The sequence below is a fragment of the Artibeus jamaicensis genome, unplaced genomic scaffold (assembly GCF_021234435.1).
Source record: "Artibeus jamaicensis isolate MK-2021 breed Jamaican fruit bat unplaced genomic scaffold, CSHL_Jam_final contig_3230, whole genome shotgun sequence".
Classification (NCBI taxonomy): Eukaryota; Metazoa; Chordata; class Mammalia; order Chiroptera; family Phyllostomidae; genus Artibeus; species Artibeus jamaicensis.
In genome coordinates, this window is record NW_026521764.1 from 2,912,245 (window position 1) to 2,926,890 (window position 14,646).

General features: G+C 34.6%; 1 protein-coding gene across 4 annotated transcripts in view; it reads left to right on the plus strand.

Annotated features, from left to right (window-relative positions):
* PALS2 (protein associated with LIN7 2, MAGUK p55 family member) overlaps positions 1–14,646 on the plus strand; it is a 108,476-nt gene that overhangs the window by 64,116 nt on the left and 29,714 nt on the right. For 3 of the 4 annotated variants that reach the window (XR_008391254.1, XM_053663611.1, XM_037146810.2), the window contains exons 4-7: positions 602–751; positions 1,518–1,745; positions 11,519–11,560; positions 13,224–13,355. Coding sequence is in view for 3 of the 4 variants with exons in the window: in XM_053663611.1 (XP_053519586.1) it covers positions 602–751; positions 1,518–1,745; positions 11,519–11,560; positions 13,224–13,355 (552 nt within the window). In the remaining variant the exon portion in view is untranslated. The remainder of the gene's footprint in view (positions 1–601; positions 752–1,517; positions 1,746–11,518; positions 11,561–13,223; positions 13,356–14,646) is intronic. The other variant, XM_053663612.1, reaches the window with a different exon arrangement.

A 14,646-nucleotide genomic window follows, 5' to 3' on the forward strand; every position in this document is an offset into this window, starting at 1 on the left:
GGGACCATCACTGGCTCATTTTGTCCCCCATAAAAATATATATTTTTTGACTACAAACTTTATTTCTAGTATAAAAATTTTCTATCACTGATATAATATGCTGATATTTTTCTGTTTTCTATTGGACATATTTTTATCAAACATCTTGCACATGTAAAAATATTTTGATATTAACATAACTACATTAATGTAAAAATTAGGGTTCCTGCCAGTTGAATTTGCATGGTAACTAATTAATAGGGATTGATGGTAAATATTGAATGGAGCTGATGGTGATAACAGTGTCATTGAACTCCAGGGCCTCCACTGTACCACACTTGGCAATTCAGGTTTCGTTTCCATTGAACATGGCAGTTTTTACAAAAGTCACAAAACTCTCTTCAAATCTCTTCAAACAAGGAATACGATATTGTTTGATGTTTAAAGTATGTTTATATTTATTTAAAAGATTCTACTTACATTTGATATGACTCAAATTTGGGGATTCACTAATGTGTGTGTTGGAGATTTTTAGTACTCCACTGGGATAATGAACTAAGTTATCTTTAATAACTTCTTCCCTCAGTAATTAATAACCACATGCCGTTTTGATTCCTTACAGTCACTGTTGGAGGCCCATGATATTGTGGCATCAAAGTGTTATGATTCACCTCCATCAAGCCCAGAAATGAATAATTCTGTCAATAATCAGTTATTACCAGTAGATGCCATTCGTATTCTTGGTATTCACAAAAGAGCTGGGGAACCATTGGTGAGTGGATAAGTCAGTGCCTTCTTATATCTGAAGTCTGACATACTTGTGGCTCCACCACTGTATATCATTTTTTTCTCCTATAACTTGTATCGTAATGAAACTTTATTTGTATATGTTTTATGTCTTTTGTAGCCTTTATATAGAATACACACTTGATGCTTTCTCATCTTGATTTAGCATAGAAAATTAAACTAAGGTAAAACTTAAATTGAAATAGAGGCAAGAAGTTGTTTGCTAATGGGTAGCAAAAATTTCAGAAAACAAATACTGTATTTTTTTCCTATACCCTTTGAAGAAATTACCTCAGATCGCTTGCTAATAATATCAAAAACACAGAAGAAGTTATTAAAAAGTAAAGACATGGTAGGGCTCTGTAAGAAGTGACATTTATACTTTCCTGCTAAAATTATCCTGACTATAAAAACAGTGAAATAGAATAAAGAAAAGCCAGGAACAAGGCCATCAGAACGTACAACTGCCTTTTCTTTGAGATTCCTTTTATCCTGGGGAATGAAGCCTAGTATATGTTTCATTTCCTCACGTTTACCTTGCCATGGAACTCTTTTTGTAAGGGTGCTATTTGTTGTCACAGTTGCACATGGTTAAAGGAGATTAGAATATTGACACAGGAGAGAGCATAAGGAAAATAAGAATGACTCATCTAATTTTAAAATTGTTTTCTTATATACACATATTCATGAGTGTGTAAGATTTTTTAAAAAAATCTAAAATAACTGACAATTCCACTTTTTATTTCCTTAAGGGTGTAACATTTAGGGTTGAAAATAATGACCTGGTAATTGCTCGAATTCTTCATGGAGGCATGATAGATCGACAAGGTCTGCTCCATGTGGGAGATATCATTAAAGAAGTCAATGGCCATGAGGTTGGAAACAATCCGAAGGAGTTGCAAGAATTACTGAAGAACATTAGTGGAAGTGTCACCCTGAAAATTTTACCGAGCTATAGAGATACAATTACTCCTCAACAGGTTAGTAATAAAATTATTGGTAATATTAAAAGTACTTTTATTTCTTTAATCAACTGTTGGATATAAGTACCACTTGCTATTCTTTTGCTGAAGAAAAGGGAGAAAATGTTTGATTTAATTGTTCTAAATTGTCTTATTTTATCATGGTGGGATTTTTGAATTTTTAAACAATTAATGTCATCTTACTACTATAAAGGAATTAGTAAAGAAATCTCTTTGGGAACACTGTGAACGATGCCATTTCAGTAATGTACAGCTAGGTACCAGAAAAACCCTGTTAGTCGTTAATCTAGTAGACATTTTTGGTACCTAATATGTTCCAGGCCCTGTGAGAGAAGAATGCAGTTTCAACTACCTATAGCTTAGTGTGCACATGATGGACTAGAGCAGTGATTTTCTATCAGTATGCTGCAAGAATTTTTAAAATATGCAATACTGGACTATTTAGTCAGGTACACTGACCTCTTTTCCCTTAGATGGTCAAATAAAAAAATGACAACAGTCAACACGAAAATAGCTGTCTGGTATAAATGAATCAAAATTGTACCTGTTTTTTTTGGTCAGACGAGCAGAATATATATTCTTGGGTGTGTCATAGAACTTTAGTGACTAGTTTATATGTGCAATGGGATGAAAATGGCTAAAAATCGCTGCTGTAATAGAATTATAAAGGAAGGAAAAGTAGTGAAGTAATTACAGAGAAACAATTGACAATTATTTTAGGAGTGTTGGAACTGAGGAGAGGGTTTTCAAGCCTAGATAATGTAGAAATATGAGATACCTACCAGTGCTTTATTTTTTTAATTTATGTTAAAATCAATGTTTATTTTTATATGTATTGTTCAGTTACAGTTGTCCCACCTTTTTCCCCATTACTCACCCCTACCTTACCCCTCACTCCCACAGACAATCTCCCCCATTGTCTGTGCCCAAGAGTCCTCTATTCCTGTTCCTTTGCTAGCCCCTTCCCCTTCTTTCCCCCATTATCCTCCCCTACAGCACCTGTAAAACACCTAAAACATCTACCAGTGTTTTAGATGCCTTTAATTGATTGGGCTTGTTCCAGAAATTTATATTTCATGTGGGAGTGAAATTTTAAGATTTTTTAAAATCTAAAAATACTATTAGTATATCTTATTTTCATATTAACAGTATGAAAATTTAAAAGGCTTTTTTGTTTTCATGCAATTGTTTGAAACAACATGTTGAATACCTGTTTTATATTGTTACTCAGAGGATAGGATAGAATATTTAGGCATGATTTTTATATATAAATTGGACTTCTGAAAGCCTTACAATGAACTTTGGTGGAAATGAAGGTAGAGAACTTGTCTTCAAGGAAAAGAATTGTTATTTGCACATCTTCATTTTGATAAATAGAACCAAAAATGTAAGTTTTAAAATTATGTCTTAGTTATGTTATTTAGGAACTTTTTTTCACTCTGTGGTCCAGACTCCAAATTCTTACCAGCTCACCATGCCCATAATGGACTTTTATAAGAAAAATAATTTTTAAAATATTAATAGATAGGGCTTTGGCCTAAATTCCTCTGTAGATTCTACAAGTGGTGAACTAGTCTGAATAACATGAGATGCAATGATATTTAGCTCTGTCTTGGGCATAAATTTTTCTTAATCCCATGCCTTCTCAAACACTGGTTTTTATTTAGCCTTAAGAACTGGGAGAAGGGATCGAAATGGGGAAAGAGAGGTCATCCAAGCCTGTAGCTTTCAGAGCTATCCTACCATAAAAAAAAAAAAAAAAGAAATGAAACTGTAACATGAAATCTTCAAACTGGAGAGCTAAGGCATATCCATATTGGACGTTTTTAAGGTGAAAGGGGGAGAGATTGCTGATTATGCTATAACAACAGGCATAAACAAAGAGTGTCCTGGGCAAACTATGATTATCTTACTTAAGAGATACTAGGGGGAAGCAAGGGTATTTAGCCTCTTCAGCACTAAAAGAGTTGCTGTGAGAGCAGATGGAAGCCAGGAGCACTACCTCCCCGCTATGCTGTTTTTCAAAGCATGGTCAGTAGGTCATCCCTATCAGTATCATTTGAGGTGCTTACTAAAAATTCTAAGGATCTATATGTTAAAATTTGAAGACTAAGGTAAATTAGAAATTGTGATTAATTCTTCAAAGTACATAAGTTCCCAAAGGCTGTTTATAATTCTATTTTTGTTCATTAAGGCCAAATTGAATTCCTTTTTACTTGTTCTTTGAGGCCAATATGACCCAGGTACCAAAAAATATTATAAGAAATTAGAACTTCCAGCCAAGATGGAGGCATAGGGAGGTACACTTTACTTCCTTGCACGACCAATACAAGGACAAGAGTAAATTTAAAAACAACCAGAACTGCCAGAAGATTGAACTGTATTAAAGTCCAACAACTGAGGAGTTAAAGAAGAAACATTCATCCAGACCTATAGGAGGGACAGAGATGGGCAGCTGGGGTAGAGAGGATGTGTGGTGAGGCAGAGGCTGGCAGACCAGGTGGCCCCACATTTGTGTAGGATAAAGCCACAGGAACAACTGTGGAGCAAGACAGATAGTTCAAACCAGGGTTCCAGTGAAGGGAAATAAGCTTCAAAATCTTTGGCTGTAAAATTATGTGGTGGTTGTAGTGGGAGAAACTCCCAGTCTCACAGGAGAATCTGTTGGAGGGGTCCTAGAATGTACACAAGCCCACCCACCCAGGAATCAGCACCAGAAGGACCTGATTTTCTTGTGGGTAGCAGGGGAAGTGACTGAATATGGGGTGAGAGCCCAGCAAGCAGCATTGTTCCTTCTCCGACCCCTCCCACACACACAGTGCCACATTGCAGCTACATGGATTGCCTCGCCCTGGTGAACACCTAAGGCTCCACCCCTTACAACATAAAGGGTGTGCCAAGACAAGAAAAATGTCCCAAATGAAAGAACAGATCAAAACTCCAGAAAAAGAACTAAGGACAAGGAGCTAGCCAACCCATCAGATGCAGAGTTCAAAACACTAGTAATCAGGATACTCAAAGAAATGATTGAATATAGATGCAAAATAAAGGAAGAAGTGAAGTCTATACAAAGTGAAATAAAGAAAAATATCCAGGAAACCAACAGTGAAGGGAAGGAAACTGGGACTCAAGTAAGTGATTTAGAACAGAAGGAAGAAGTAAACATTCAACCAGAACAGAATGAAGAAACAAGAACTCATAAAAATGAGAGAGGCTCAGGAACCTCTGGGATAACTTTAAACGTTCTAACATTTGAATCATAGGGGTTCCAGAAGAAGAACAGGGAGAGCAAGAAATTAAAAACTTATTTGAAAAAATAATGAAGGAAAACTTACACAATCTGGTGAAGGAAATAAGCATGCAAGTTCAGGAAACTTGGAATGTCCCCAAAAAGCTGGACCCAAGAGGGAACACACAAAGACACATCCTTATTAAGTTACCCAAGGTGAAAGGAAAGGAGAGAATCTTAAAAGTAGCAAAGAGTTCCCATAATACTATCAGCTGATTTCTCAGAATGAACCTTGTAGGCAAGAAGGGGCTGGAAAGAAGTATTCAAAGTCATGAAAGGCAAGGACCTACATCCAAGATTACTCTATCTAGCAAAGCTATCATTTAGAATGGAAGGGCAGATAAAGTGCTTCCCAGACAAGGTCAAGTTGAGGCAGTTCAGTATCACCAAGCCCTTATATGAAATGTAAAAGGGACTTATTTAAGGAAAAGAAGAAGATAAAAAATATGAACAGTAAAATGACAATAAGCTCACAACTTTTGACAACTGAACCTTAAAAACAAAAACAAACCAACTAACTGGAACAGGACAGCATCACAGAAATGGAGATCACATGGAGGGTTATTAGCAGGGAGGGAGAATGGGGGAAAGGTACAGGGAATAAGAAGCATAAATGGTAGGAACAAAATAGACAGGGGAAGGTTAAGAATAGTATAGGAAATGGAGAAGCCAATGAACTTGTATGTACAACTCATGGACATGAACTAAGGGGGTGGGGGAATACAGGTGGGGAGTGCAGGATGGAGGGGGATAAAGGGGAGAAAAAATGGGACAACTGTAATTGCATAATCAATAAAATATACTTAAAAACAAAAATACAAGACATTAAAGTTTAATTTCACTCAAGGATGTATATGTAAAAATTCTCAAAATATTAACATGTGAAATGTAATCATGTATAAAAATGATGATACTACATGTCCAAGTTGGATTTATCTCATGTATGCTAGGATGGTTTCATATCAGAAAATCCATGTATGTAACCAAGCATATTAACCAGATTAAAAGGGAAAACCCTCAATAGAGAATTTTATAACATTCAATACCTATTCATGATTTTTTAAAAAAAATTAATAATTTAGGATCAGGAAAGAACCTTTCAAATCTTACTTTTAAAAAATTGAATAAACATTTTAAATAATTAGTTGACTGTTGGAAGCATTCCCTTTAAAATCAGGAACTAGACTCTCAGCTGGTCTGCCTGATACTAGTGCCAAGAGAAACTAGCCAAACTTCAGGCATAGCTGTGTGGTAACAAGGAGTTGCCTTGAGATGATATATGGAGTAACAGATGATAACACAAATATCTCTTACAACAGATGATAAAAGTCTGTAGTTCTCCTTAAAGGAAGTAGGAGTAAATAGTATCTCTGATATCAAAGAAGCAAGTATGTGTGCAAACCAGGGAATGGCGACCCACTTTAACAATCCCAACGCTCAGCCATCTGTGGCAGCAAATACTTTCACCATTATCAGCCACATTTAGACACAGGAGCTGACAGAAATGCCACCCCGCATCTTAGACCAGCTTGACATCGGCAAGCCTAAGGACACTGGCAGAAGCTGAATGGAAAAGTACCACTTGCTTTTGGGGAATAGGATGATATTCTTCAGAATTTTAATGAGGGAAATGGACTTGACTCAACTTCTGAAAAGAATAAAACTTCAAGAATTTTGACTGCTTTAAAAAGTTTTTGTTTAGTATGTAATGGAATTCTGAGCCTCCCTTGACACTCTTGGTTTTAAAATTATTGTTTATGCACATTTACTTGTTGGCATCCATTAAGCCAAAGAAGCCCGCACATAAAGTTTAAAACAGATTAAGTCTTTGCCTATTACTTTAAAAAAATTAAGAACTAGAGAACAATGTTCACTAGCACCACTTCTATGTACTAATTTACTGAAAGTTCAATAAGCACAAAAATACAAAAAATAAAGGCAAAAGGTTTAAATATGAGACAATAAAACTTATTTTCAAATTATTTTTTGAATGGAATGGAAACTTCCCAAAACTATAAGTTATTTGAAAAATAGACTTTAGCAAGGTACTTGAAAATAAGATTAGTATGCAAAAGTCAGTTGCATTTCTATATGTCATCAGCAAACATTTAGAAATGTAACTAAGACATTTACAGTAGAGTCAGAAAATGTCACGTTTAAGTCTAGGAATCTAACAAAAATACTCAAGACGGCTACACACAAAAATGTTATGATGAATATCTAAATAAATAGCAATATATATCATGTTCATGGACAGAAATAGACTATTGTAAAGATGTCAGTCTTCCGCAAGTTGACTTGCAAATTTGATGAAATTCCAGTAAAAATTCCAATGGGTTTTTCATGGTATTTGATAAGATGAATAGCCAACTCACTTCTGAGTCAGAAAAGCAGAAATAGGGGTTTATTACTAAGGTGTAGAGAGTAAGATATTTTCAAAAGTGGTGGCACTAACTTATGTTCCCCACAGCATTATATGAGAGTTTCAGGTACTACACATCTTCACCACCTTTTGGTATGGTCAGTCTTTATCTCGTATGATTTTAATTTTCATTTTCCTAACAACAACTAACATTAAGCATTTTTTCATGTGTTTATGCCATGCTTATGTCTACTTTGGTGATACCTTCTAATTTTTTACACATTTTTTATTGAGTCGTATGCTTTTTTGTTATTTGGCTTTGAGAATTTATGTCTTCTGGATACAAGTACTTTATCATAATTAAGATTAACAAAGATTTCTCCTGTGAAAAGGCTTATCTTTTTCATTCTCTTAGCATTATAATATAAAGAATTTTTAATTTTTCTCTTTTTATTGAATTCATTGGGGTGACACTGGTTAACAGAATTATACAGGTTTCACACACACAACTCTACAACACATCAAGTGTACACAGCATTGTGCATTCACCACTTCAAGTCAAACCTCCATCCACCATTTGTCTGTCCTAGACCCTCCTCCACCTCCCTCACCCCCGCCCCCACTGCTTTGCCGTGGCAATCACCACACTGTTTTCCATATCCATGAGTTTTTGCTCAATCCCTCTACTGCCTCCTGACAGCTGTCAGCCTACTCTTTATCTATGAGTCTGCCACTATTTTAATGAAGTCCAATTTGTGTATTATTTAATTAATAAAAAAATTTTATGATTAAAAATTTTGCTTTTGTTACTCTGTGTAAAAACACTCTTGTCTAACTCAAAGTCATAAATATTTTCTCCTATATTTTCTTTTTAAAAGTTTCATAGTTTTGCCCTGGCCAGTGTGGCTCAGTTGGTTAGAGCACCATCCTGTAGACCAAAAGGTCACAGGTTCAATTCCCAGTTGGGGTGCATATGAGAAGGCAAGCAACCGATGTTTCTTTCTCTTTCCTCCTCTCTCTTTCTCTCTCTCACTCCCTCCCTCTCCCTACTCCTTTTCCTACTCTCTCCATATCTTCTCTCTCTCAGAGCAATAAAAAAAAATCCTTGAATGAGACTAAAAAGAGTTTTATAGTTTTATGCTTTACACCTTGCTCTGTGATCCATTTACTTTATGAGTTTTTGTATAGGGTGTTTTTATATAAGATAAAGTGTTTTGGGCATTTTTTTGCATATAGATATCCTATCTTTCTAGTTTTACTTGTTGAAAAGGCTGTTTTCTTCATCATATACATAAAAATTTTTACTGTTATTTCCTCAGTTATTTTTTCTATGCATCTATTTCTCCTATCCTATGGTGAGACTAGTTACATGTATATTTGTGTCCTTGAGTTGTCCCATAGTTCACTAATACTCTGTTCACTTATTTCAGTTTGGTTTTCTCCTAATTTTTCACATTGTATAGGTTTACTGCAATGTCTTCAGGTTAACTAATTTTTTCTTCAGAAATGTCTAATCTGCTGTTAATTATATCTGGTGTACTATTCATCCCAGACATTTTGGTTTTCACCTTTAGAAATTCAAATTGAGTCTTTTTTATATCTGGCATATTTCTACCTGACATGCCCATTTCTTCTTCTACCTTCTTGAACATGTGAATAAATATGTAAGGTGAAGATAACTATTTTAATGTTCTTGTCTATTCAGTCATATTTGTCATTTTGGGATCACTTTTGATCGATTTTTCTGAACATTTTAGGTTATATTTTCCTGCTTATTTGCATGCCTGCTAATTTTTGATTGGCTGTCAGACATCACGAATTTTGCCTTGTTGAATACTGGATGTTTCTGTATCCTTAGAAATATTCCTAGGCTTTGTTCTAGGATACTTAAGTTACTTGGGATCAGTTTGATCCTTTTAATTTGCTTTTAAGGTTTGTTAGGAACCACAGCAGGATTAAGTGTAGGGCATAACCCCTCTTAATACTCAGCGCCTCATAAATGATGAGGTTTCCCAATCCACCCTGATGAAATAAAGGCTATTTTTGACCCTGTACAAACTCCTTAAATTGTTCTCTGTAATGCTGGTTCTTTACCTGGCCTTGCGCAGTGTCCTCAATCATGAGCACTGCTCAGTACTTTGCTGAAGACCCAAGTGACTCCTCTGCAATTCTTGAGGCCTTTCAAGTCTAACCGTTTCCTCACTGATTACTCTGTGCACGGTAGCCACCTTGGTCTCCTGCCCTCTCCTCAACTTTTGGAGATGACCAGGCTTCACACAGATTTTCCTTTCCCAAGTTGCACAGTGCAAACTTTGTGTCTTTAGCTGGAGCAAGTGTATAGCTCATCTTGCTCCTGCATTTTAGGAATCAGCATCTTCATTGTCTGATGTCTTGAAAAATGTTTCACATATTTTGTTCAGTGTTTTAGTTGTTTTAGGTTGGGGGTTCTCGTTGCTTCATCTTAGAAGCAGGAATCATTTCATCTTTTATTACTACAGAAATTTAAGTTTTGAATAAGTGAAATCATTCCCATGGTTCAAAATTCAAGAAATAGAAATTTGTTTTCAGTTGAAACCTCCTTCCTAATCTACTAATCTAGTTCTCACTCACCCCATAGGATACCATGCTACTAATTTATCTTTCCAGAGTTTCTTTATTCATATGCAAGTAAAAGATTATATATTCTTTTCCCCTTCTACCTCCTTTTTTATGAAAAGGTTACATAGTGTCACACTCTGAACCTTGTTTTTTTGTTTTCATTTTTTTTTTTTAATTAGCCACACTATCTTGAAGATCTTTCCTTTTTGGTGCGTAGTCTGCCTGTGGAAATACATCCCCCTCCTCTTTTTAACATCTGCATAGTGTTACATTACATAGATTTATTTAATTAGTTCCCAGTTGTTAAGTAATCCGGGTGTGTCTGACCTTTTCCAGCTAGTAATAATTTAGTAGGTAATAGTATTATTCATAAGTCACTTTATATATATCTGAATAACATTACCGTTGAATATGTTCCCAGAGGTGGATTGCTAGGTCAGAGAGTTCTACATTTGTCATTTCGAAAATTATTGCCAAATTGTCCTCCCAAGGGATTGAACCAGTATTTTTTACCAACCTGTTAGAAGAAAGACTGTTGGCTCATAGTCCAGCCCTGGTATTTCAAGTATTTGTATTTACACTAATCTGACAGGAACAAAGTGTTATCATAATATAGTTTTAATTCGTTTTTCTACTCTGAGTGAGGTTGTACATCTCCTCCTATATTTAAAAGCCATTTGTACTTCTCTTTCTCTCTTCCATCTACTTTAGATTGTTAGTCATTCACATCTTTCTTTTAATAAGATTGTGAGATTGAAATATGTTAGGTTATGTTTAGAAACATTTTAATAATAAATGACCAGTTAATATCCATAGCCTATTAGTAAAACAGTTTAAAATGTACTTAATAAAATATGATTATACTAGACAAATATCTAATGATTTTAAGATTATTATAAAATGTTTAGATCAGAGATTGGGTTCATTAATTCTTTCATACAAATTTTCAAAGTTAAAAGTGAGGCCAATTTAATCTGAGTTTTTTAGCATAAAAGTAATGTTCCAAAACTAATTTAATAAGTGAAAAAATAAAAATTACTTCCTCTAGAAACCCTTTACATTTGAAAGGTATGGTTTTTGTTCCATAAACAATGCATTTTCAGAACAATTTGATGGGAGTTGGGGAATGAATATTTGGAATTTGGACAAACTCAGAAAACCTGAGCTTTGTGGTTACAAAACATAGTCTGTCCCACAGAGAATTAGAAACATCATCATGGTGATGACATGGTGCTTTCATTACTCATCTGTGCAGCTTTCTTGAGAAGTAAGGAGTCTCCTAGTATTTTTACAACTTTGGATGCCCATGCTTTTCTCTGCCTCATCTCAAACTTTTCTGACTTTTTGCTTCTATCATCTATGATTTTCAGATAGTATACTGTATGGACAATTATTTAGGGAAGTAGTTGCTTTACCAAATGAGTGAAGTAATAAAATCAGCCAGTAGTTTGTTTCTATTTTGTTGATTTATTATCACTGTAAAGCCTGGCTTTATTTATACAATGAAAAATATATTTCTAGAGTTGCATCAAAATGGAGAGGCACCCAGCACACGCCCATCAGGTATGATGTCATTCCAGGACAGTCTCTGGTACTCTGCTTTTCCGTCTCACCAGCCAACTAAATGTACCTTGATTGAACTTAATCATTTGGGGTTTTCTCCACTGCCAAATCATTGAGCTGCATGTCATTGTCAAGTTAGCCAATTGTCACATTTTAGGCTATCTTAATATTATTTGTATGCTTGCTTTTTTGGATATAGCTAAAGTTGTATATCAGAAAAAATTATCGTCTTGCTAATTTTTTTAAACATTAATATTTAGCCTTTCTAAAGTTGTTGAAAATGTTCTGAATGGTTTTTTTAAATCATCTAATTGTGAAAAACTAAGATTTGGTCACATGTTCCCAAATTTAATTATTTTTAAATCATTTAATATGCATCCATCACATTATATTATACTACACTAATAAGGTATTTATGTGTGTTATTTGAATATCTGGTGTGGTTATATTTATAGGTGTATGATAAACAAATAGAAAAATAACATTATTTTGACTGATTGTGCACTTTACCTGCTGATTAATGCTAAATCAGTTTTTTAGAAGATAAAATTTGAATTTCTATAAAGATGCATGAAAAGTTTGTTTTAAGAAAAATTATGTGTGAACTTGCTATCAAATACTGAAAATTCTTAGCTTAATTAGAATTAAAATTGAAGTAAACAAAATATTCTAGATACTGGAGATCATAACTAACTGATAACTGACTTACCTTTATTGATAGACAGATTTAAAAGAAATTTGTATAGTTAAGATAATTTAAAGTAGTTTCAAGCCTTTTTCAGTATTTGTCTTACAATTAGTTTAATGACCATCATAAAATTAGAGCAAGATGATTCCAGAAAAGTATTTTCCACACTAGTTTTGGCCAGTGTAAGTCTATGTGATTTAAAAAGAAAAGTATTAACAGGGATGAAAGTTGGTATTTTTTTTTAAGTTACTAAATATAGTTCAGTCCATCTTCAACATGAGCTTTTATTATTTAATTTTGGTTTCAGAGCGCTTTCAAAAAGTCAGTCCCAATATATGTGAAATATATGCCTTCAATCAACTGCATACATTGTTTCAGGATGTTAATTAGGAAGTAACATTTGCCTGCATAAAAATTATGCAGTCTTGTTTGGAAATTTATGTGAAAAGAAAGGTGGAATTAATGATTGTCAAACTTTGGATTTAAGATTAGACATTAAAATAGAAACAAAATTTTAATGTGGTGTTAATGTTTATTTCATATTTTCTTTTCTGATACCAAATTACTAATGTCCCAATAATCTAGTTTTTATTTGAAAGACAGAGAAGTTCCTTGGTTGAAGTGTTAAATATGTTGTCAAATTCCTGGACTGTGTAATTCAGTTGGTTGGAGCATCTTCCCATAAACCAGAAGGTTGCCAGTTCAATTCCAGGTCCAGGCACATGCCTAGGTTGTGGGTTCAATCCTTGATCAGGGCACATACAAGAGGCAACTGATTGATGTTTCTCTCTCATGTCGTTATTTCTCTCTCCCCTTACCCTCTCTCTAAAATCAAAAAGCATGTCCTTGGGTGAGGATTAAAAATATATAAATACATTGTCAATAACAATGAAATTCAAGTGTTTTGCAAAAGATTTCAAGCATTCAGTGACAAATGATAATCTATAGTATTTTAAATTATTCTCTATGTTTTAGGTATTTGTGAAGTGTCATTTTGATTATAATCCATACAATGATAACCTAATACCCTGCAAAGAAGCAGGATTGAAATTTTCAAAAGGAGAAATTCTTCAGATTGTAAACAGAGAAGATCCAAACTGGTGGCAGGTTAGTATGCTTCTCAAAATTTCCTCAACTGCTTTTTTATTTTCAGTCTTAGACCTGACCAGTATTTGAATCTTTAGAAAGATGTATTATTAGCATTTGTTCCAGTGTTTCTTCTTGCATGAATAGCTCCTGCTTTGTGGCTGCTGGTTTTATGGATAAAAGACCAAATTGGGAGAGAATTTGTGAGTAGCTGTTAATAAATGCAGGATTAACTAGCCTGTGATGCCATCCCTGGTTTAGGGTAACTGCAGTAAGCTAGAGAATTAGGTAAGAATAACTTGTTCGGGGTCATCCCTTTTCAGTGTTTGTTTTTATTTGTTTTAACCAGGAGTTCTTTTTCTTGTGGTTGTTGTAGTCTTTCTCTTGTCTCCCCTTCCTCTGAGTACATTCATGGCAAAGAAAACAATTTTTTAAGCTCTTAACTCTTAAATCTATTTGCCTACCTCTTCTCATTTATTGAGAAGTGAAGGCATGCCGTATCACCAGTGTGTTTTTGATTGTAGATGGAAATCTGTGTGTATGGAACAGGATGTGTGTTATCACTGTACTCTGTCCCCTTGGTTTTCCAGATCTGTGGGATGGTGTTCTTTCCCATTTCCCTTAATACAGCTTTCAGAAATCCCTAGCAGCCATAAGTCTGTTTTTGTCATCCTTTGCATCTGGTAGCAACTACAGTGTTCAGAACCAGAGAAACTAGGAAATCGAAAGTTTAAATTTCCTTAAGCTATCAGAGTCTCATTAAAAAACAAGCTGTGAGAAAAGGATTTGGGACTCAGCACCAAACTCTAAATTAAACTGATATATCAGTAATGTAATTAGTTCTAAAAAGTTATATTGACTTCTCAGGGGAATGAATTACAAGAATGAGAACAATCTTACTAGGATGTCCTTAAATTTAAAGTAAGACATTAGGCCCTGGCTGGTGTAGCTCAGGGGATTGAGTGCAGGCCTTCGAACCAAAGGATCATGGTTCAATTCCCAGTCAGGGCACATGCCTGAGTTGTAGGCCAGTTCCCAGCAGTGGATGTACGAGAGGCAACCATACATTGATATTTCTCTCCTTTCCTTCCCTTCCCCTCTAAAGGTAAATAAATAAAATCTTTTAAAAAAAATACAGTAAGACAATATGTACAAATTGGTTAGAAAACGAAGAAATAGAATTCATGATTTCAGCAACTTTCCACTGATTTTCTTAGACTGGTCACCTGAAATACCTGCCTTCTGTGGCTGTGTCCTTTATTGAATTTTTCCATTTTCTATTTTCTGACTTTTTGAATGCCATCTCTTAGTT